The sequence below is a fragment of the Sinocyclocheilus anshuiensis genome, unplaced genomic scaffold (assembly GCF_001515605.1).
Source record: "Sinocyclocheilus anshuiensis isolate Anshui unplaced genomic scaffold, SAMN03320099.WGS_v1.1 scaffold1893, whole genome shotgun sequence".
Classification (NCBI taxonomy): Eukaryota; Metazoa; Chordata; class Actinopteri; order Cypriniformes; family Cyprinidae; genus Sinocyclocheilus; species Sinocyclocheilus anshuiensis.
In genome coordinates, this window is record NW_015539822.1 from 169055 (window position 1) to 193609 (window position 24555).

General features: G+C 36.4%; 3 protein-coding genes across 3 annotated transcripts in view; all 3 read right to left on the reverse strand.

Annotated features, from left to right (window-relative positions):
• Positions 1 to 1402, reverse strand: part of LOC107684168 (tapasin-related protein-like) — a 5563-nt gene extending 4161 nt beyond the window's left edge. The window contains exons 1-3 of the mRNA XM_016480381.1: positions 1235 to 1402; positions 794 to 1006; positions 419 to 697 (exon numbers count right to left, since the gene is read on the reverse strand). Of these exons, the coding sequence (XP_016335867.1) occupies positions 419 to 697; positions 794 to 1006; positions 1235 to 1271 (529 nt within the window). The 5' untranslated portion in view covers positions 1272 to 1402. The remainder of the gene's footprint in view (positions 1 to 418; positions 698 to 793; positions 1007 to 1234) is intronic.
• A 1606-nt stretch (positions 1403 to 3008) lies between these two features.
• Positions 3009 to 15604, reverse strand: LOC107684167 (grainyhead-like protein 2 homolog). Its single transcript, XM_016480380.1, has 16 exons — positions 15369 to 15604; positions 14399 to 14585; positions 14236 to 14294; positions 13530 to 13875; positions 13326 to 13384; positions 12438 to 12594; positions 12234 to 12345; positions 9075 to 9169; positions 5904 to 6062; positions 5466 to 5553; positions 5131 to 5267; positions 4871 to 4908; positions 4223 to 4302; positions 4048 to 4133; positions 3763 to 3827; positions 3009 to 3669 (listed from the first exon to the last, which is right to left on the reverse strand). The coding sequence occupies exons 1-16, from the start codon at positions 15383 to 15385 to the stop codon at positions 3555 to 3557; spliced, it is 1800 nt and encodes a 599-aa protein (XP_016335866.1). The 5' UTR covers positions 15386 to 15604; the 3' UTR covers positions 3009 to 3554.
• Positions 15605 to 18426: 2822 nt separating this feature from the next.
• On the reverse strand, positions 18427 to 23579 carry LOC107684177 (neurocalcin-delta A-like). Its single transcript, XM_016480390.1, has 4 exons — positions 23521 to 23579; positions 23018 to 23339; positions 21347 to 21452; positions 18427 to 19958 (listed from the first exon to the last, which is right to left on the reverse strand). Exons 1-4 carry the CDS (start codon positions 23577 to 23579, stop codon positions 19861 to 19863), a joined length of 585 nt encoding a protein of 194 aa, XP_016335876.1. The 3' UTR covers positions 18427 to 19860.
• Positions 23580 to 24555: the final 976 nt, after the last annotated feature.

Sequence of the window (24555 nt, forward strand, 5' to 3'; positions counted from 1 at the left end):
ATGTTTTGTTAGGGAACACAAATGTTTTGTCAGACAACACAAATGTTTTGTTAGAGAACACAAATGTTTTGTTAGGGAACACAAATGTTTTGTGAGACAACACAAATGTTTTGTCAGACAACACAAATGTTTAGTTAGGGAACACAAATGTTTTGTTAGAACACAGATGTTTTGTTAGGGAACACAAATGTTTTGTCAGACAACACAAATGTTTTGTTAGAGAACACAAATGTTTTGTCAGACAACACATAATATTTTTGTGAGACAGCTCAAATGTTTTACAAGAAGCACAAAGTTTCTTGGGGGAATGCACTATTTTGCGAGAGAACACATGTTTTGGGAGCGTACAAAAAGTTCCATAGATGATAAGATAGATAGATAGATAGATAGATAGATAGATAACATATTACAACATTACCCTCTGTCTGCAATGTTCCTGATTGGCTGAGAGGCAGGTTCAGTTTACTCTGCATAAGCGGTTGCGTGTCAGATTGTGTTGTCTCACTGTGAAGGGTCTGCAGCACCAGAGTGAGGCTGATCCCACCACCTTCCAGCTGAACTGAGCCAATGAAATGAGCAGGGAGGGAATCCAGCTCAGCACCGTGAGGAACATAACGGCTGATCTCACAAACCACTTCCTGTTCATTGCAATCAGCATGAAGAAGCAAGTCTGCATTAGGAATCTGAATAGATGGTACTGTGGGGTGAGAAACAACAGAGAAAGAAAGAGTTTCTAACATATATGTATTTAATGCAGACATTCAATTGCTGACTTTAGGTTCAGTGCACTTACAGGTTAACTCAAAGATGAGATCGTCAGCGTTAGGGGTCTCAGGGGGGTTATACGGGGTCACAAGCTCTGGTGACAGACCATCATTTCCAACAAGATCCCTGAAGACCAGAGTGGAGGGAGTGCGCTTGAACATCGCCCCGCCCATCATGCCTCCCATCCCGCCCCCTTCCTCGATCAGAGAGCAGGACAGGACCACATCTGCTCCCTCCAGCCCTGCGACGAGAGAACATTCACTCAAACAGCAGGGGGCGCCAAATATACCAAAACCAGACTACAGAAAATAAAACCGAAAGCAAAAAGACCATTCTGACCCATTGATTTTAACGTCGTGAAACATTACATTCTAATTACATAAATTAATATATAATCTCTCTATGCACATATATGCAAGCAACTCGGCTGAAAACAATATAAGGGCACGAATAAATATCGAAAACTCACCATAGACCAAGGAAAGGAAGACGAGGATTGTAAACATCACCGAACAGCTCCTGACAAGACAGCTAATGATATTGCTAGATGTTGCTTTTAATATGTATATGCTAGCCTACATTAAATGAGGAAAAACGCATTTTAAGACAAGACAGCTCTCTGCTAGGCTAACATCGAAACTCGAATCGTGATACATTCAATACTTTCACTTTTATTCAGAGTTCTTCCTTATTGGCAAATTCAAAATAAGAGTGAAGTTTTCCGTTTGGTTGCGATAGAAAATGTGGTGTTTTTTGTTTAATATTATTTTTTATTTTTATATGAGACATTTTGTCCATATCCATATTAAAGGCTGGTAATCTGTGCGATGGAGAAAAATGCAACAATCCTGCTTTTCAGTAAAACGTATTGTATCTGTTTTACCAATGTATCGATTCCTTGCAGAAAGATACATTGTACTAACCCTTAAGAAAATGAACAATGGGTTTACAAACCCCCTCCCCCCAAAAAACATGATTACTATAGTTAATAAACCATGGTAACCACAAATTAATGGTTTTGCTACCATATAGTTTAACCATTATATGTGTAGTAAAACTGTTATACAAATGGTAATTAGTAACATGGATACAACCATTTTATTGTAGCCACAGTTGCACATTTTTAACAATTTTCAGTGTGGGTTTATGAAATTATTTTTTTGTATAGAAAAATACATAAATCATGGCTGCTAAAAAGCTATTGAACATTTTCTTGTTGTCCAGGGGAACTGCTCAAGCCTGACTTACTCAAAGCCAGCAAATACCCCTAGGGTTAAAACTGAACCTTCTTATGCATAGACTGGGATGGAGACACCTGTGCCTGCATAATTATACACACACCTAAAGCCTGGGAATCAAACAGAGTCAGAGGGTGTGTTTGCATATTAAAATGTGAAATCAATTGTGCTTTTAAATTCAGTTCTCTGAAAATCAGAGACGGGATCATTAACATAAAACTGCTATTTAGCAAAAGCAGGGACATATAAATAGGCTATTTCATGCAAATTTCATACAAATAATAAAACAGCTAATAGAACGTTCTAAAATAACTATTTACTTCAAGTTCATTGTTAAATACTACAATACAAATTAAGCTGGCAGCAGTTTAATGATACATGCACAATATAAAAGTTTAGGGTTGATACGTTTTTAAAATGTTTTTGAAAGAAGGCTCATCAAGGCTGCGTTTATTTGACCAAAAATACAGTTAAATTGCAATACTTCGAAATATTATTACAATAACTGTCTATTTTAATTATTTTAAAACAATTGATTTCTGTGATGGTGAAGCTGAATTTTCAGCATCCTTCAGAAATCATTCTAATATGCTGACTTGCTGCTCAAGAAACATTTGTCTTAGTATCTTGAAAACAGTTGTTAATATTAATGCTTTAACATTTTCTGGACTATCTGAAGAATAGAAGGTTGTTTGTAATAAGGCTAAAATATTTACTGTCGCATTTGATCAATTTAATAAATCATGTCTTAAAAAAATGTATAAAATAAAATATCTTACTGAATGGTATTTTGGAATGGCAGTGTGCATATAATGGATTATAGTTTGTGAACATCCGGTTTTCCCCTTGCTGCAGGTTTTATAAGTGACTAAAACTTTTTCTGGTTGGACAACAGTTTCTCAAATGAATGCATGTGAAGAAGATTCAAGATCCAAGAAGATTCTTTGGACTTTGTTTATTCAACTGATAAAATAACACCATAAAAAATATTTACAAGGCATGTTATTTTTTTTATAAAGACATCAAAACATCAAGATACAACACAATGAGGAAAATGCGTAAACTATACATTCATGTAACACATAAGGTAAAGAGTACAGTGTAGCATTTGGGGCATTCATCAATGTATGCTATTTGTTGTGCATATTACAACACAATGTCTTCATAGAATAAGAGTATCTATATAGATCTCTTATGTTCAAATATCATGCAAGAACTGATAAAGGAAAGGACTGAATGCATGCAAAAATCTGGCACTTTTTTTTAGGGCTCCACACTGTTGGGCCTCAAGGGGGAGACAGCACATCACATCAACATGGCATTTTATAGTGCTTTGGAAGAGCATTTTATGTGTTGCTCAGACTGTCCATCATAAAGTTTATTTCAACGAGTCCACTGAAGTGCATTCCCAAGTCGACGACTTCTTAAAGCGTTTTCCTCTTCTAATACAGAGCTCATAAGAACCAAACAGATGCACAGAATGAATTGTGCTCTGCTTCAGGGTAACAAAAGTTCTCCCAGTAGAAGCGTGTGTTATTGTGGCAATAACATTTAGATTTCAGTAAGAGTCACCCGGAAACAGTCCGCTTGATTGTCAATGGAAAGGATGAATGCGTCCTCGTTGCAGTAGTGCTCAATAATGTTGTCATCCATGTTGACCAGAATACTAGTGGTTGAATGAAAATGAAATTTGAATTCAAAATAATTTAATACTAATCACTATATACAGTATATAGTCTTTTTAGCACTGTTTACGCACCCTTTCTTGCTTTTCTTATAGATTTTAGTCATTTTCTCCATAGGAACAGAATATTTGCCTGATATCTTGAAGAAAAAAAAAGAGAGACCTTAATCCAAACAGCAGCTTAAACAGAAAATCTTCTGAAAAGCCTCTGTGAATGGCAGCTTATTTCCGACTCTGTTGTTGTATTCCATGGAAAGTAATCGGATCTGCTACTAAATGCAGTATAAAACCTATTCACTCCTGTCTGTTAAGAATCAAAGTGTACATCCCATGTGCTGTACTGCGTGACACTTTACTTACCGCCTCAAGCAAACTTTTCAGTGTTGGGGACCTTAGCATCAGTGCATCAAAAACCTCATCGGTTTCTCTTCTTACGTACAGCAGGACTGCAGAAAAATATCATTAAGAATTAATACAGAAGAATGGGACATATTCTGTTGACTTGTAGATTTCACACATATGCAGTAAATCATACCTCTCTTTTCCTCTCTGCTGTATTTGGCAGGTGGAGAAATATCATCCTCTGATGATCGGAATGGTCTTTTCATGGCCACACTGCATGAGAAACAGATAAACAAGTTTATGATTATAATAATGCCTTTCAATGCTACAGATATACTGCAAGAAGCAGATGCAAAGCATATGAAACACACTGGCTTGATTCTACGGGTCTGATGCTTGCTGGACTTTGAAAGGCATTTCTCCTATGAGATGTAGTTTTATGAATGAATTAATACAAATAGACATTTACTATACTGAATATACAATTAAATGAACAAAAAGACAATAAAACAAAAATAAATGGCTCATAATAAAAAATTACATTATTTTGTCTAAATAAATTACAAATAAAACCCTAAACAAGTTTGCTAATGATTAAACTCAAAAGTGCTATTACATATAGTTTGTAAGTTACATTTAATTTAAGTGAGTGTTGGATGATGGCAAATGTAATCTTAAAATAAAAATAAGGAAAATAGACAGCAATTAAATACTGGTCAATTACTGTCCACTGATACGGAGCACATAACCATTATTATAAAGCCATATCTTGCATTGCATTGCAATACCAATAGTAATTGTATTATAATTAAAGCAGGACATTCTTAGTAAACGCACTAACCCATCACTCTCCATTACTTCAACACCAAAACTGAACACCTGAAAACAAAGAAAAAACAAAAGGTTATAGAGACTTAAAACTGCACATGCTTTCACAATATCTATAAGCAGCGACTTTTGAGAGATTAAATCCATTTGAATAATTTAAGTCAGTCACTACAATCTAGTCATTACTAAGAGACTACGCCTTAATAATTAGTTCTGATCAATTTAGCACTGAAACAACTTCAGTGTCACATTGAGAACTGCATGCATTCTCACCTGACCGGCTCTCTGGAGGTTGTTCAAATGGACATCGGGTATGAAGAGGACAGGCTGGGACTCCAGGTCTGTCATAGTTTTGAAGAGCGTAATATCTGGCCTCTTTTGAGCTAAAGTGGCAAAACACCCTCTCTTACCTAACAGAGTGAAAGAAAACAAATGTCTCAAGTCAAAATCAGCAAGCTGACGCAGAGAAACACACGTAGTCATGTTTCATAGAAGACATGGTCACAGTCGTCACATATTAGGTCAAATCCTGTAATGCAAATTGTTTATGATAGATAATGACACTATATTATATAAGCAAACGTATGGATGATTGACAGAACTCTCACCATCATGACCCTGGTTGCCAACAGCCTGACCTTTGACTTTTTTCCGAAGCTGCTTTTTCTCCTCATCACGAATTTTTCGCTCAGCTCCCTGTACAGAAGAGATGTTTCTGTGATCATACTGGCTATTGTTGTTGTTACACAGATAAAATGCATGGAAAGGACAGGAGGGAAAAAAATAACAAATCAAAATTACATTAACTAAATAGCACTATTGACTAAGTTTAGTACCGTATATAAAGTAGTTCATTCCAGTGACAAATCAAATGAATTGCAATACAACAATAATTACACTTCATGAAGGTCAAATCATTACAGCTATTACAAGAAATGGCAATGGCAAACAGAAAATGTCCACTGTAAACTGTAATACTTATTGTATAACTATGCAAATAAAATGAGGCAGGTCCTTGACTTAAACCACACGGACGCAGCACCAACCTTGTCACAGAAGACCTTGATCTGTGAGTAGGCTCTGTGAATGGGTCTGTTACTCCTGTTGTTGTAACTGTAGGTGTCAATCTGGATCATAAGTGGAAGACCTTTGACTCCCTTCTGTGAGGAGAAATCGGTGCTCAGACAGTTCACCGTAATGAAAACCTGGAAAAAAAAAACACAAGATGCATACACAAATCAGCTTGACAAAACATGCATTTCTGAGCTTGGAAAAGGTCAAGTATGGCCAGGCAATCATGTCTCATTATCTTATGACAAAAGAGCCAGAGGCAGTTTTTCCACTTAAGCTGCTCAGCTATAAAGGGAATGTTCTCGCAGAATTTAAAACTAGAAAAAAATCACAGTGAGGCTCCATTCACACAGAACCCATTTTTGAACTAGAAAACAGTACTGTAAGGCCCCTTTACATAGAACATGTTTTTGCATTCAAAACAAAACAACACAAAACAAAACAAAACAACACAAAACAAGTACAGTAAGGAGTCATTCAAGAACGCTTTGTACATTTAAAACGATAAAATACTGCAGTAAGGGGCTGTTCACACATGGAACGTTTTCTGAGTTTAAAAACAGAAAACTGTACTGTAAGGGTTGTTTATACTGAACATGTTTTTGCATTTAACAACAACAAAGGTGCAGTAAGGATTAGGGGTTGCACCGACTAATCGACTTCAATGCTCTGCCATGTTGCTTTAAGCTTGACGTCGACTAGTCGCTGGTCGCAACAAGATAAGAAATCTTTGAAGGACTTCCACATTTACGCTCCGTTTCCAAACAGTTCAAATGACAAATAAATGCATACTCTGAAAGCACTCCACAAGACATGTGTGATTATATTACTGGATGCTCGAAATTGAACAGGAGAATGCACGTTTTAAACAGCTTATTGTACAGGTAAGCTAATCGCCGTTCTAATCTAATGCGCTGCTGCACTGTAACGCACACACATAGGCTACAGACAGTAGCTCGTACATCACGCACACAGAGTCATTCAGCGCGGAAATGTATTGTAAACACTGTTCTGTGATTTCTCAATAAAATAGCTTTTATATTTAGATATTTATAATTATAATATTTATTTATAATATTTATAACTAAATCCCACAGCTTCACTACTAGTAGAGAGACACTGCCAGGTAGAATTAATTCACACACACAATCGCTCTCACTAATGCATTCATATGAATGTATCTTTACTGTGCTTCTTTATCTGTATCTGATTTAGAATGAGCAGAAATCTGTGAGAAATATAACGACCCAAAGACAAAAGAACTGATAAAAAAGCTGTTATAGGAGCAACAGCCATGTGGGCAGCGCTGTGTCATATGCCAAAGCTGTGCACAAGGTGTTTGTCACAGCTCCAGACTTATTTGTTCATTAATGACATCATCAGCGACTAGTCGACTTCGACTCTCATCACATAAAAGTCGACTTTAAAAAATCAGAAGTCATTCGAAAACAGTGCAGTAATGGCCTGTTTGCACAAGATCATGTTTGTGCATTTAAAAACTAGAAAACAGGAGAGGGGCTGTTCAAATAGGATGTTTTAAAGATTTATATCTAGAAAACAGCGCACTAATGGACCCGCAAGTTAAAATATGTTTAACTTAAAACTTTTTTCAAGACTTTGCTTTTTCTCATTCCACTGCCCTGCATTCCTTATTTTTTTGTCTATATCTGTTTCTTTTGAATGAAGTTCTAGTCAAATATGTTCATCATGCACATTTTTATTTATTAAAAAAAATAAAAATCAACCCTAAACTTTTTTTGTTTTTACTTTAAAAATGAGGTGTGCATGCACAAGATGCTTATAAAAGCTGCAAAAATGTGCTGCGATGCACCAAAACTAGCACCATTGTTTCAACCAGTGGCGTACTATTCAGGAGAGGTGTGTCAATCTGTTCGACCAATGGCAGACACATGTTCGGGAAACATGTCTGAAAATCATTATTTTTGCAATTCTGTTTGCTAGTGGTGATAAGAGGTGGTAGTGAAATCTTTACAGACTGTTTGATTAATAGACTAGTCCTGAAGAAAAAGCTATTACTGGATGGCCTCCCAGACTTTAGCAAAATGGTGAATAAAGCACACATCTTTTTAGCACTAGTCTATCTTTAACCTCAAAAACACCCACCCAGCTTCTGTGTAGATTTGTGACATTTAATAGTGAATAATACATCTTCTGTTGAATGTTCACAATCTTAAAATCTCTAAATGGTGACTCTGAACAAAAACCACACAACCACTCTATCATTGTGTGGCTGTCTGCGGTTTATTCAAATAGTAAGCAAAACTAAATTGATTTGAAATATTCCCAACTGTAACCTGTCTTATGCCAACATATCAAGAGACACTGGAAAAACGACTGTTGAAAGATGAAAGGTAGCGAATCTTTCAGCCCGAGGTGAAAATAGTTTCCCACTGATGGTCTCCCGTCCTTTCATGTCTGTGCCTGTAGCTGTTGTTTCATAGAGGAGCTTGTTGTTCGATGTTATGAGAACCACTTGCGTTCTCAGGGCCACGTGATGAATTCTGACAGGAATCCGTTAGCAACTGCACACACGGACAAATCTTTCACAACAAAACTCTCTAGTGTGGGCTCTGACTTTCTGTGTGCATGTGGGTGCATGTGAGCAAATGATGGCTGAACAAATACAAAGTGACGCTGAAATCTTACAACATCCTCCTACATACATCAGTTGGCTCTGAAAATTGAAGGCATGTAAATGTTTATATTTGTGCAACCCTTTATTAAAAATTCTCAGGAAACACCTTATCTTTTATAGGCATTTTCTGAATTAGGAAACTGCATAAAAAATAAAAATAAAATAAAATTAGTTCCAAAGGTAGGGAATTTGCTATTAAGTTTTCCACTGGCTATTACAGTGACATATCAGGCTACTTCAAAAGCAAATATTGACCATGAGCACTGGGTGGACCTCCTCCCTTAAGTGTGCACTTAAAGTAAGCTTGTTAAGTACTGGAACTAAGAAGGAAGAATCCTCCTGACAGTGAATAGGATGCTGCAGGGAAGAGGAGGAGAAGGGAGCTGTAATGTCTCCTCAGGTTCAACGGCTGTTATCAAACATCTTCAGCTTGCACACAGCAAACTTCAGATTCCAGTAACAACTCTGAGAATCCAAGCTGAAGCCTCACCTTTGCCTCCTCATTGACGTCCCAGGTGAAGGACACAGCATTGTAAGCGATTTCTTCGATGTTGCCAATGGTGTTGAAGCTCTCTTTATAGTCAGCTGAAGGGTGAAACATGACATTAGTTATCATTTGTAATTTTATAAGTAACTGACAATTTCTGGCATTAAGGCCCGTTCACACCAAGCACGATAACTATAAAGATAACGATAAAGATATAGTTCTAAAAATCGTTCTCAATATTAAAGAATAGCATAGTTCACACCACAACTATAACGATAACTACAGAGGAACGATATCGTTGTGATCACTTTTAAAACGATTTTTTTCCCAGCTGATGAACGATAAAACACTGACAGCCAATCAGAATCCATCCTGCTGTAACAAGCTCAAGAATTTAAAGCGGCAGACGCATGTGCGCTTAGAATAAACAGACGATATCGTTCGCTGGTGTGGATGCTAATATCGTTATCTTTATAGTTATCGCTCTTGGTGTGAACGGGGCTTTACTTAGAATATTCTCTTTAAGACCTTAACAGTTACATGTCTGAGGCCACACAGAAAATCTGAGATTCAAGATTCTTATTTAGATATTCAAAAATGTATTAAACTGAATAAACTAAATTAATTAGAATTAAATTATAGAATAAAACGGTCACACTTTATTTTAAGGTCTAATTCTCGCTATTAACAAACCATTAAACATGCCTCAATAAACTCCTAATTTGCTGCTTATTAATAGGTAGTTAAGTTGAGTTTAGGTATGGGATAGGATTATGGATGTAGAATATGGTCTTGCAGAATATGTGCTTTATAATACTAATAAACAGCCAATATGTTAATAATAGACATGCTAATAAGCAACTTGTTAATAGTGAAAATTGGTCCCTATACTAAAGTTTTATCAATAAAACAGTAGTAAACAATAGAATAAAATAGAAAATAAATGTATATATATATATATATATATATATATATATATACAGTATTTGACTACATTAAAAAAAATCTACAATTTAAGGTCTTATTTAAATAAATAAAATAAACTGCATATATTCCAAATATTTTACATTGAAAAGTAAAATCTGGGATTCTTATTCTAAGATCTTATTTAGATAAAAAAAAAAAACATAAAAAAATGATAAATTGAATAAAATAAATTGTATCTAATTAAATTTAGATAACATACTCTTAAACGATCTTATCATGATTTGTATTTATTTTCTTTACTTGTTTTGAATATTTTAAATGATATGCAAAATGAATAACAAATATTTAAGTTTCTACATTATTTTTAGTATCTAATCAAGTTTGTGACCTTTTGAAATCTTTTGTGCAAAAGTCCAGATTTCATCGCTTTTACTGACGCACAAGCACAAGATGCTCTTGTTTTTGATTCTCGAATCATGCTGGATAACACGATCATCAGGTTTTGCCAGCTCAGGTACTGCTCTTGTTAAAGCAAAGGCTGGACATACTAAATACTGAGACACTGTCAAATTCATGTCAATTTTCAAGTTCAACTTATCACTCAAATTGTTATGAAGATAAGATAAATGTGAGAAAGAGATAATTTACTTGTTTTGCCCTGAGTAAATATGTATATAATATGCAAAGCTGCAAGCAAATTTGAGCACTTCAGTTTATATTCAGAGTCATTTAAAAATTCGAAGAAAACAAAAAAACCACAACGGGACGCCTTTTGACCTCAGACGCAGGCGTTCTGTTACACGCTTCACGTCTATGACACAGTGCCTGCCTGCTGTGTAAATACAACACCACTTAAATGTATGGCAGATGTTACTCAAGGCTCCCGTTTACAAAAGAGCAGGACCCTTTCCCAAGCCCCCGCTTGTCTGAGGATTCTGCCTCCCCCCAAACGGTTAATGCTCCTATTCAAATCCTGATCTTCTGCCTCAGGCACTATGAAAAATCCCTGGATACTGTTATTCAAATCAGGAAAACATCAGGATCAGCAGATTGGGTTTCGGTCTTCCAAAATCATGCCCAAACCACGTCAGGCTGCCAGCTGCCATGGAGAAGACCATCGCAGTGCCCCTCAGGTGACAAAACTCCCCCTTTTAACCTGACCCCTCATTGTCCTTATGATGGAAGACTTTGCCCTAAGCATTGTGCTAAAGTTGCAGACCCTTTTTTAGGATACACCTCAAATAAAACAAATGAGGAACCGGGGAGAAAAAAGATGAACAAAAGGAAGGGAATCCAGTTATCCGGTATCCCAGGGATACAGACGCAGAGCAAAAAAGAGGTGGAAAAGGCATATAATAACATATAATAAGTGTTAAGGTACTGTAATATTTACCATTGTTCAGTTTTTATGGGTAAATTCCAAAATTTAATTCTTTCTTACTCAGTATTTTTGCCATGTTTTCCAGTACAAATATCTGAACATTCTTAAATGAAGATACATTTACTTGAGAAGCAAAATTACTTATGATATTAAAGCCTTGTTTCCTGAAAAACTGATCAAAATTAAGACTCAAAACAAGAAAAATATCTTCCAATGTGGTAAGAAAAATGAACTTAATTTAAAGAGATAAGTTTATTTTTCTTAGCTCACTGGCAGACTTTTTCTTAAGAATAAAATCACTTAATTTTTAAACATTTTTTTAGAAAACATGATTTGTTATCCTAGTAATTTTTTTCATTTCAAGTGATAGTATTTTGAATTAAGAACATTTAGAAATTTGTACTGGAAAATTAAGGCAGACATTTTTATTTGCAGTGCGTGCAGGTACGATTTCGCAATGGATTCAAGTTGGTCATGCAGATTTGCCATGCTGACCGACAGAAAACGGCTTGGTTTGAAAGTCGCGCTGTCAAATCGATTAATCGCGATTAATCGCATCCAAAATAAAAGTTTGTATTTACATAATATATCTGTGTATATTTTTATGTATATATAAACACACACACACACACACACACACACACACACACACACACACACACACACACACACACACACACATATTATGTAAACACAAACCTTATTTTGGATGCAATTAATCACGATTAATCGATTAGACAGCACTTTGAAAGTGAATGTTTGAATGTGCTTTACCTGAAAAATGTGGCAAGAATTTTGCTTATGTGCACCTTTCAGACATATGTAAAATATATATACATAAAGCAGATGCCCACCTATGTCAAGGACTCTCTGTTTGGCCGTGTGCTGGCGGGAGTGCCAATAGTTCCAGTGCTTTAGCTGCTCATCTCGATATTTCTCCTGTCCAAACACCACCATCACTACACTCTGAGAGAGACAGTTGTTACCCAATGATTCTGGTCCTTTATTAGTTATATTACAGAGTTAAGAGTGGTTGTCATGGTAACAGCAAAACTCACCCGCACTTTACTGATGGGATGTCGAAGGCCCTTGTTGGCCCCGGTCTCACTGAGAGTGATGCCGTAGAACTGGCCCTTGTTCAGATAGATCATCGGCCGCTCACCGGCCTTCTCACGGACCGAACGGCTCGCTTCTATACCGTACTGGAACATGTCTCTAGGAGTGGACAGAAAAACGGTTGTGTGAATGGAAATCATAATAGAAAGAAAAACACTTTGTTTGTCCACACTTGTGAAAAAAAAAACAGCTTTACCAGCAACACAAGCAAAAATCAAGTCTTAAAATTAAGTCTAACATTCAACTATGATTTTGGCACGCATGCCATATGGTTCACATTCTTCATCAAGGAAAGGGATGCACAATATATGCATATTAGGGCAAATAATAAGTGACTTTTAATGTTATCGGTATCGGAGTAGTATAGAAGGCAAGATAGTTAAGGTAATAAAGCACAGCAATTTTACTAGAGAATTCAATAATACAAGAAAGTCTACAGAAGAACAGTTTCTGTATTTGATTTTTTGTACAACCGCTAATAATTAATCTATTGCTGTGCAGAAAATGTTAAAATCTGGATGTTTTTAAAGTCTCGGCTCATAATTTGAGGCATCTAATACAGAGCATTTAGATAGAGCTTGATTTCCAGATTACTGTGATTCAAATGTACTTCTGCAGAAAACTTTAAAAACTAGAAGTGTAGAATTCCTATAATGTCACTATCCACTTATATGGATAGTGACATATAAGTTTATAAGTTATATAAAATAATATATAAGTTATCCATATATAAGTTATATGGATAGTGACCTATGTTTTACAAAAACATTTAATAAAACTTTTGAATGGTAGCATAAATGAATATCAAGCGTTTGGCATGTTGTACTTACATCCCCGAATGCTCCTGGGAGAAATCGTCTGTCCCTAGTGTGGTGGGCATCCTGTACTTCTGTAAAAAACAGTATATGACTGAAGTATGAACCTACTAAAGAAACAAATTGGTTTAAACTGCTTTACGTTTACATATTATTCTCGATGTTTAATGACAAGTGACTGACGTAAACTGACATGTTTTTAACTGACCGAAAGCTCACCATAGTCTCCTCAGGGTAGGAGTCCTCAAAGGTGCTATCTGGTGTACTGCACTGTTCGTCCTTCATGTATTCGTCGTGGCTGACGCTCGCTGGAACCTGTAAAGGCTGATGGTAGGTCATGCGCTGATACTGAACCCCCTGATGCTGGTGATGGTTGGAGAATGCCTGAGCGTAAACGTCAGCCTTCACAGTGGCCACAACACCCTCCTCAACTGGCACTGGACCGAACAGGTCTTGTTTATTTTCTGCACTGTGCACATCAGTATTCAAGGACAGGTTGACAGGAAGTGACTTCAGGACCTGGATACGATTCTCTGCGGACTCAAGGCCATCTTGAGCGATCCGACTGAAAGAAAGTGGTTATCAAATGGGTTATTATATCCAATTGGAACATGGACATTCATTCATCCATTCATTCATTAATTCCTTGGAAATAAAGTTAAAAATTAAAAAAGGAAATTTATGGCCTAAGATGAAGAAATGTTTAAGATTCTACATTCACAAATAAGCAACAATCATGCTGGATAACATGTATCATGAATATGTTCTGAAGTTTATGTAATTCTTTCAGTTCAAACTTTCACTCAAATGGTTATGCTTTTAATTTGCAATTAAAAATAAAATGTATTAGTTTAGAAAAATTGAACAGATACATTTTTCACAAGTGGTCTCAGACTTTTGGACCTCATTTGCATGTTGGACTGACCTCTTTTCATGATCTTCTGGAAGTTTGGGTACTGGTAAGAGCCTCTTCTCTTTAGGAACCTAAAGGAAAAGAAATGAAATAATGTCCTGACAATACGTTTTCATATATGTACACCACAGGCACATTAGTTTTCTTCTTAAGTGTGTTACAGATGATTTCTGACCTTATAATAATCATAAAGGATTCCCAGGGCAGCCACACTGTCCTCATCTCCATTAATGCTCATCATGGCCTTGGTGGCAGCAGTCAATGGATTCTCCAAGTAAGATTTCCATGCCTCATCTTCACTTGTGAAGGCACGGCGTGATGGAATATTCATCTCATTAGGGACCACCACCACCAGACGCTTACTGAAAATATGAATAAAAGTTAATTATATATACATACATTATATATATATATATATATATATATATATTGTAAAAAATATTATTAAAAAATGTGTGGACAACAGGCTTGATCCCAATAATACCACCTCTCTCTATACCTTAGGGTTCATGAAGTTTACAAAGGGTTGGAGCATACAACTGATATTCCCAGCACTATCCTTTTACTTTTTCCACACAATTGCTTTTTTCGATGGGACAATGGACTATATCCTGCTGGATATTGATACTACAGTGAGGAAGGGTTGCATGGGAGGGGCTGTACAAGGATGTTAGCTAATATAAGCCACCTGCCCAGGCCCACCGTTATAGATGTACTACAACAAACAAACACAAGCCAGAAGAGGAAAAGGTAAAGAAAAAAAAGCAATCTGTCACACTTGTTCTTTGATGTTGCAATTTACTGTATAGTATGTAGTGTAGAAACCCTTATACTGGTGATCATCTAAATAAATATTTTAGAAAAAAATGAATAACACATTAGCAATTATAGTAAAATATAGTGGAGTTCCACAAGGTTCTATTCTAGGACCTCTTTTCTTTTTACGCTACCAAGTGGTAGTGTAATAAAGAACCATGGGATCAAAGCATGCTGAAACATATTTACTTTGCATTTTATCAAACAAAACGACCTGCTGCGATGACATCACATATAAAGATAAATGTCATGAAGTTCCAAACAACTTGTTGCTATATAACTGACTTAAGTTTGCATAAACTGCATTAGTGTTTACATTGGCGACTTACTTCTCCTCCTGAGCCATGTGCACTGCTGGGCTCCCACAGTGAAACTGGACTTTCAGGTCAGTGAAGATGCGGCAGGTGAGTCGCAGGGAACGGCTGAAAGAAAACTCGGACTACAGGTCAAACAACTTCTCGGATCCGACACTCATTACAGCATCCTCCGTCTGTTCCGCACAAAGGAGAGCAGCCAAACATTCAGTATCATGCGGAAAATTGTGTTAATTCTGGGAAGTCTCAAGGTGGCTGTTATTGTGAGCAAGCAAAGGTGCGCTCTCATTACCTGGAGGAGGGGACGAGCCAGCCAATCCCCGCGCAGCTACTTTGATTTGGCGACGGCGATTGGCTGTAAAGCAAAAAGAAGGCGTGGCAGCCACCTGCACGCTTAAATGCTGTTAAAACATGCATCTGAAATAGAGACTCACATTCTGTTCGTGGGAGTTTTTCCATTGATTGCGCAAAGAGATATTACTCGAGAGGCGTGTTTTTTGGGAAATGTTTAAATAGCCTACTGATTAATCTCTAAATAACCTAGATATAAATCTCAAAATCTAATAAAAGACGTTTTGTTTATTTAAAAGATATGATTGGAGAAGCTCAGTGAGGTATTGAGGAGCAAGATGTTTAGGTCTGTACATACCACTGCAGCTGGCAGAGCAGTTAATAATAATGAAATATGACTTTTGTTTCCATTTTCTTGTTGGGAAAGGGAATGCTTGTTCACTTTTAGCCATCTGTCTGAGCCTATCCAAATACAGGTATTGTTGACTAGCAGACTGCTATTTGTTTGTTAGGGCTGCAAATAAAAGCGTCTGTTAGACTAACAGGTGTGGCTCTATTTTAAAAGCTTCAAATGCGCTCTTTCTTTGCTTGAATCTGGGATTAGGCCAGCCTGGGATGAGCTCCTGTACCAGTTGTGCTTTTAATGAGCAGACCAGTAAAAAAAAAAACCCCTATGACAAAAAATTTTAAGAAACTTTTCATAATTTCAGTGGCTGCTAATGTGTACGTGACATATCACATATGAAAATGGCAGGCTTCAACAAGACTATTGATCGGTCAGGTGAAATCTACTAATGACCTGCAGTTATCAGTCATGGGAACAGAGACACCTGAGTGTAAAAAAATAATATTTAATAATTTGCTCCAGCATAAAGACTAACAGAGACAGAGGTGTATAAATACACATTATCAGTCTGTATTTGTAATGTCTTGTTCTGTCATGATTTTTTTTTTAAAAACCCATTCAGTTCTACTTGATTCGCATCCTTGTCAGACTTCATGGGACATTTCACAAGAGGTGTGGCATGCCCGAGTAAAAGAAAAATAACCTGTTTTGACCTGGAGAAGGGCTTCAGCTTCTACCCGTCTGACAGGTAACGATTCTGCATTTTTAGCAAAATGTGACAGTAGTTTATAGATAACACACACACACACACTGAATTGACACATTTTACTAGTTGTACCAGTCCAATAAAGTTGTCCTCTGACAACTTAAGTATTCTCATGTTGGGTGTCTAGAATTACTAGGAAATTTAAATGAAGAAAATCTTTCTCATGCACCACCTTTTAAAAACAGTTATGGCTGCAAATACCCAGTTACTTGCATATAACATTAAATGTAATTTGATGGGAAAATATCAGCGAGCAATTCAGGACTAATCCTGCTGACTCACATGATGTCATCTATTGCCTGAGCATGAGAACATGGCCCGCCCCAATCTACTGCTACAGAAAACAGAACATTTTAAAATGGTATCAGTCTCTGTGCATTTATACCACTCCACTCCAATAAATAAATAACTAAATAATAAATACAAAAGCGACAAAGGCCTAATTAGTTTTTTATTTTTTATTTGGTCTGTTTTATTTTTTATTATTCAAGTTTATTGTATATATAGCTTTATATAGCAATTTCTGAAGCAAAATTGTTTCAAAGTAAATCCTACAGTTTTTATTTTTAGTGTACAAGTGTAAATATAAAGCACTTAAATGCTCTACTTGCACAATGGTTATACTGTTAAGGAATGCTTCTCATGTGGTGGGTAGAAGTGGAAATTTTGGATTTGTTTCACCGCCTATCTAATCTTACAGCACCACAATGACGGTGATATAGAGTTGCCGGAGTACCACCGAGAGTGTCAGACATGTGTAAGATTTCCTCACAGAAGCCCCTGGGCTGGGCAGGACCTTCAAAAACTGGCTTTTCATTCATTCAGATTTTATGCCTGAACCCAAGCATGCAAACAAATAATTCCCCTCAAACAATTCAACACAAACATAGACGTAAGCTGACATCTTGTGGCCAAAGTTGGTACTACTACATTTCAACCCATTTTGAGGGAGTTTCTCACAGTGACTGCCACTGGGGGAAAAAAGGATGATTCTAAAAGTAAATGAATGCAATACAACAACATGCTTTGTTCTCTCAAGATTTAATTTCTGCTCAATATGATAACCAAAACAAATCTCTATGTCTCAAGTCTACAGTCACAAAATACAGATTACCATACAAAATCTACAAAATGCAACAATTACAAACAATTTGTTTGACAAATAACAATTGTACAGTATAAATTTATACAATACTGCTTTCATATTTTTTGGCACCTGACCACGATATAACTGTGATACAGAAATGTTATATCAGATGTTTAAAAAGAAAAGAATGAAAAACTACATAAAATATGCATAAAACATGTAATTACAGAGCAGTTTTGATCTGCCACTTTAACTTTTCTTTTTCTATATTTTTACAAAAACAGCAGTTGTTCAACAAGTGAAATAAAAACAAAAATAAAAACATTCATTAACCGTATAGCAGAGCCGAACGCACTGTGGTGAGAAGCATTTGACGTTGACAAGGACATTCAAGAACATTGAACATCAGTAGAAGCAGTTGGCAGAGGGTGATTCAGGAACTATTAGGAGTTCTGAATAAATGCTCTCTACCTATTGTTCAATATATGAGTGAAATGGATACAGGTATGAATACAACATGAATGCAAGGGGCATTTGAAAAGCGATGGGTCCTATTTCCTCTTACACTCTTGATGTTATTTTGAAATGAGCGTGCAACTCAGTATGACAGGTTAATAATATATTAAGCAAAAGGCCGTCAACATAATTACATAATCTGTTAAAGGGGTGAATGGGAAGAACATGGATCACAACTCTTCAACAGATGGATGATGGAAGCAAATTTACTGCAATTTAAGCTTGATTAAAAAAAAAAAAAGTAACAAAGCCATATAAAAATCACTCACCCACAGAAACACTTGAGTGTGTATAAGGCAATTCAGTAACTTGATGCTCATGTGTACAATTCAGAGTTAAAGACTGTCTGTATAGCAGATAAATGTGATTCTAAAATCATATTAGCTTTGAATCAATAAAGCTTTAGTTCTTCTTCAATAACAAAAACGTTCTGCAATAATGCAAACGTTGCATCACACAACATCTAGAACCAGGATGAGCAAACAGGGCTGTAACTGATATTAACCAAACACATACAGTACACACAACACATGCATACACATTACACAAATACTCTCCTGTCCACAAATGCAGATAAACGTGGTTACATGCTTCTGCTAAAAATGTAAATAAAACCGATCGCTGCCTCCTAGGATGGAACTCTGAGTACAGTTTTGCATGCGTGTCTGATATTTCAGATTTATATACAAGCCTACAGTTACTAGAGTACAAACATTAAAAAACTGGTAAAAGAGAACGCAGTTCATTTCATGTCTTTTGAACCTAGACTGTCCGACTAAAACCAAACTAAACCACACAAAATTGGATGTGCGCTTCCAGCACTAATAAGGCTCTTTAGATTGCAAGCACAATGTGGGGATTCATACAACTGGAAAATCTGCATGCCTGATTTATTGGTCCCATTGGATAATAATACTGTGATCTGCCAATAATAATGCTGGCCAAACTATTAATTGAGAGAAACTACATAGTCTAAATAAAGTTAAAAATAACCCAAATATGTAAATCACTAAGGCTGAGGTGTTTACACACTATTGATTCAGGCATCAGATATTTTTTAATAATAAAAAAAAAAAATTAAGAATAAAACTTTGTTTTACTGAGTGCATCTTATATTCCTGTATCAGTCAAGATTAAACTGCCTCATCTAATACCCAGAGAAAATAAGAATAAAACTGACTACGTATGTACTTTGACATGAAACCTCTTTTCTAAGCAGGAAGTGATTCGAGCTCAGATAAATGCTCTAGTTACCCGAACTCACTCCATCACAGGCCTCTTCCAGGCCCGGTGAGGCTCCCTACAGAGATAACGCAGCCAATAACTCTGCGTGCGTGTGTGTTTCTATATCTGGCCAAGCTCAGTCTGATGAGACCCAGATGCCCTACTCTGGAAAAAAACCTCACCCTCATCATTTCCCTGCGAGTGGAAGGAGCAACTATATCAAAAACTAAATTAAAACCCATAAATAAATAAAAGGTTGAAGCATGAGACGCTGATCTCAGAACTGTCCTGCACTGCTGGGGTCACACTGTAGCAGACGCACAATGGACGGGTCGCTCTTTGCCCCTTTGATGAACTCCTCCAGAGACAGTTTTCCTAGAATAAAACAAGAGAGGACACAGGCTCTTAGAAAATCATATTATTTACAATAGAAAAATGATGGCTAGTTTTCTGATATCCGGCTCATTGTGTTAGAGTCTGAATGAACGTGTTCAAATGTTATGGAAACAATGGAAAAGATTTTAGTGCTTCTATTAAATCAAAGAAGCCTACAGGTCTGCAGGCTAAAAAAGGGCAGCATATAGTCTAACAGAAGTTAAGCAAAATTGTGCATGCTCTTTTTCTCTGATTTTACATTGAGATTACCTTTGTTCTTCGCAAGCATTTACTTCATTTTAAAAACACTAATGATTGAATAATAACAATAATGTTAAATGTAATCTTTAATCTCTTAATATCCATTTTCATACTGTATATTTTTGATTTGTGATGCCTAAATTCACGTGTAGGATTTAAAATTATTCTAGTGTTCCTGTTTAATTGCAACAGAAATAGTAGAATTTTAATCATTTGGTATATGACTGATGTTTAGTATAGGGACATCCCTAAAAACAAGCAGTGACTGAAGCTCCATATCAGTCAGCAGGTGGCACTGCCGTCTCCTTGCATTCAAAAGTGAGAGTTGGCGAAGGAATGTTTGATATTTGGTTTGGTGTACAGAAACTGTTACCCAGTGAGGAGTGATGAAATGGCTCAAGAACAGGTCCTCTCAGTTATAGAGAAGATTAGCATTCAGTTTAGTCCATGCTTAGACTGCATGATTTAATTTGATCGAATTGTGCATTTGTAGTGCTTCATTCCTCAATTTCCTCACTGTGCTCAATAAAATAGGCTATCTGTCGGAGAACACACTTATGCTGCATCTGATTCCACAAATACACAAACATGCACCCAGCCTCCGTTCCTTGTGACTCTAGTCATGAGAGAGCAGGAAATGCAAAAGTTCATCTGACCATAGAATCAGGCCACTCTTTCCACTCTCTTTTCTGTATACTCCCATTTGTGTGGTTTTTGATTAGCAATTTCATGCACAGCCCTTCATGCTGAAGTAGACAGTCCTAAGCCTTGTTTAACTTTGTTTTGTTGTACTAGAGTGCACAAAACAAGCATACAAACTTTACACAAAAATGCACACAGCCAGAAAACACTTTTGCTATAAATGTAATTTAAAAACATATTACAATTTAATATTTAAGAGTAAAATTACTACTTAAAACACATTTTTCGGCGATTGAAACAATGATTGAGAAATGAGACATTACATGAGACATGATATATCTCAGTAAGTTAACAGTCAAATCATGCCATCGGAGAAGTGCTAATTAACCTTCAATGTTTCAGTCAAAGATTTCGGCCCTCAAAGACCACTTGTTCATATACAACTGCTAAAGTAGTTTCATGATATAGGGAGAAAAAGGGTTTACCATCCCGGTTGGTGTCCATTTGTCTGAAGATCTTTTCTGTTCTCTTCTCAGGTGTGGACTCATCCTCTGGCATCTTCATCACTGATGATACCATCTTGTAAATCGCCTGAGGGAGACGATACACAAGAGATTCCCTTATCTCTTAACAAGAGAGTTAAGTTACTCTCCCCTCCTATTAATGTCTCTGTTTGAATTAACACTGACTGCACAGACTTTATTATCAAAGGCATAAGAACGTATAAGTGAGAACAAGACCCGTGAGCTGTAACAGCATTGATTACTCAGAGATGAGGCAGAATCCCAGCACATGGCTGAGAGCAGAGTGACATGCATAAAGACCACGTAGAAATATGTCCAATACGATTATCTTTAAGACAACAGGCCTAAATACTGCACTATTTGTGTGCATAAATGCAAATTAAAAAAGAAAACTGTTTTAACTTAAATTTTTTATCACAATTTGTTTGTATAGTACTTTTCAAAATAAATCCTGCTACAAAGCATCTTTATAAAGGAACAGAGCCCAAATTATACAAATCCCATTAGCCACTAAAAATCTTCCATTCATTGATTTTGTACAACCATTTTTATGCAGCGTAAAATTAAAATCTGCAATGCAATCTACACTGTCCTTACAATTTTTGCTGATCACATTATCTGGCTAGCTAACAGATGGTTTTGTTGAATTTGCAAAAATTACTTGTTATAGTCTTAGTCCCATGCTTAAAAAAAAAAAAAAAAAAACATCAATTTTTGTATGTTTAATCTTCTTATCATATGCCATTCAGCAAAAGTGTTTATGAATTTATTGCGTTAAATTACAGTTTTATTTTGATTTTGATGTGAAAAGTGAAGAAAAAAATGTTAAGAAAACCTAAAAAATATATAATTATGATTACATATAACTAATTCTTTTGTGGTGCAGCCTTAATACACTATCTGGCTATTCATCATTAAAAGAGGTGCATCATTCAGTACATCATTAGATTTACCATGGCCTGCCAGGGATGGAAGTAAACCATCCATCAAAATAAAGCAATCAAGACATGAGAGGTGATGGCCTCATTCTTGATGCCCGCCAAAACAGAACTAAATTCCATTTTCATATTTGGTTATATGAAATGCATCAATTAAACCATTGTTATTTTAAAAATAATTTGTGGGTGTAGCATTTACCTTTATTCTATATTACAGCTAAACTTTTATAGTACAAATGTAGTAAGTTACAAGTCTTCAAACTTTTTGGTTTGGTTTCGAAAGGGCCTCAAGATTTGAGAAATCACCTGTTGCTAAAATTACTCTTCTCAGTAAAGCTGCAAAGATAAATCAGGCCAATTGCAATGACAGCAAACATAAATAACCATGTGAAGGAGTGCACTTTGATGACAGCCTGTTTATCAGAGACAGAAATAAGACTTGGGCTCTCTTTAGAGTATGGAGCTTCCCGACAGTCTAACACCACGGCTATCTTTGCTGTTAACGCAAGTGAGAAATAACAACATATGCGATGTGAAAATTGGGTAGCAATCCTGGGTTGGGTTCTCTTTTGTGTCTTCTGTGGTGATATCTGATTCTATTTCAGACCTCAGCAGTCATTATGATGATAAGAAAAGGATTTACAGAGTGCCAATATTAGGTTAATTCATAAAAGCTTCAGGAAGCCTTACATACCTGCACAATCTCCAGCATCTCTGCTTTGCTGATGTATCCGTTTCCATCCAAATCATACATGCTAAACGCCCATTTGAGCTTCTGTTCCAGCTTCCCTCGTGACGTGACACTCAATGCAATTATGAACTCCCGAAAGTCTATTGTGCCATCGCCATTCGCATCAAAGGTACGGAACACATGCTCTGCAAACTTTGAGGCATCTCCGTAAGGAAAGAAGTTTCCGTAGATTTTCTTAAACTCCTCCATGGAGAGGTTGCCACTGGGACAGTCCCGTAGAAAGCCCTTGTACCATTCCTGGATTTCATGCTCCGTAAAGTCTGTGCTTCAAAAGAAGGGAAAGAGAGAAAATTAGTATGTATGGAATGTTCGGTAGATTCAAGTCATAATGGTATATTGTGGTACCCTATTCTGCCATGATCCTTGATGTAAAATGTTCATCCAATTTGGACTGAAGATTTTTTAACTATATTTATCCACGTGTTTGTCCATCTAGAGTTACATACAATTGCTCTTCTTGCAGATTTATTCCAAACAGAGACTTGCCCTTGTCAATCAAATTCATCTTTACAAGAGGGAAAGATGTAGCTAATCAGAGAACAGACTCTAGTGCCCAACAACCAGCTATGAGACTGAAAAATCCTAGACCTTAGCTGGGAAAACAAATAAAGTGACAGATGAAATAAAGCCATATACTGTAGTGACACTATGATGTCATTTTCAATGAGAGCTGGTGATTTTCAGTAATGTAAGAGTTAAGTGTCAAGCGTGTCCAGTCATGCATGTTGAGAAGTTTAACTTTAACTATGTCAATGAGTAGCAACGCAATGCAGTGACTACTGATAATGACAGATGCTGTAGTGTTACACAGGCAACACAAAAGAGAAATTAATATTACTGTTACTAGTGACTTCACTGTTCTATATGGTTAATTTCTGCCCACATGCAGTGATATTTTACAATTTTCAAGCATACTAAGTCAGATTGATTCATTCACTGAATTGTCTTAGGAGTAGGAACAATTTATTCTTTGTCAAATTAGAATTTAACTAACAATAAAATAAATGCTATTTCTGGTAATTTGGGATTTTTCATAAGCTATGGCCAATTGTGAAGCCCACCAGTAACATGAGGGCATTCAGCATCAGGAACGCCCACAGCGACCAATAATACAGTGACTCAGTGACCAGCAGCAGTAAAATCACTGTATGCGTGAATGGGACACGAGTCTGATTTCCCACAATACCCATTCAAGCAAGTCACAAAAATAGTTATGGTATCAAGGCATGAAAACCACTGGCTTTAAATGTTCCAATTCAGGGAAGTGTGTTCGGACAGTGCAGATGTTTTGCCTCTGATGTCCTCATTAGAAGTACAAATGACAAAATCTGAGCAGCAATTCAGAACATAAACAGAACAAAACTATGAAGCCGTACACAAATTTCTCAATAATTCATTTTGAATAGCAGCTGCATTATCATCATCTAAAGATTGTGATTCCAGAAGGCATACTACATATAGTCATACGAATGAGGCAATTT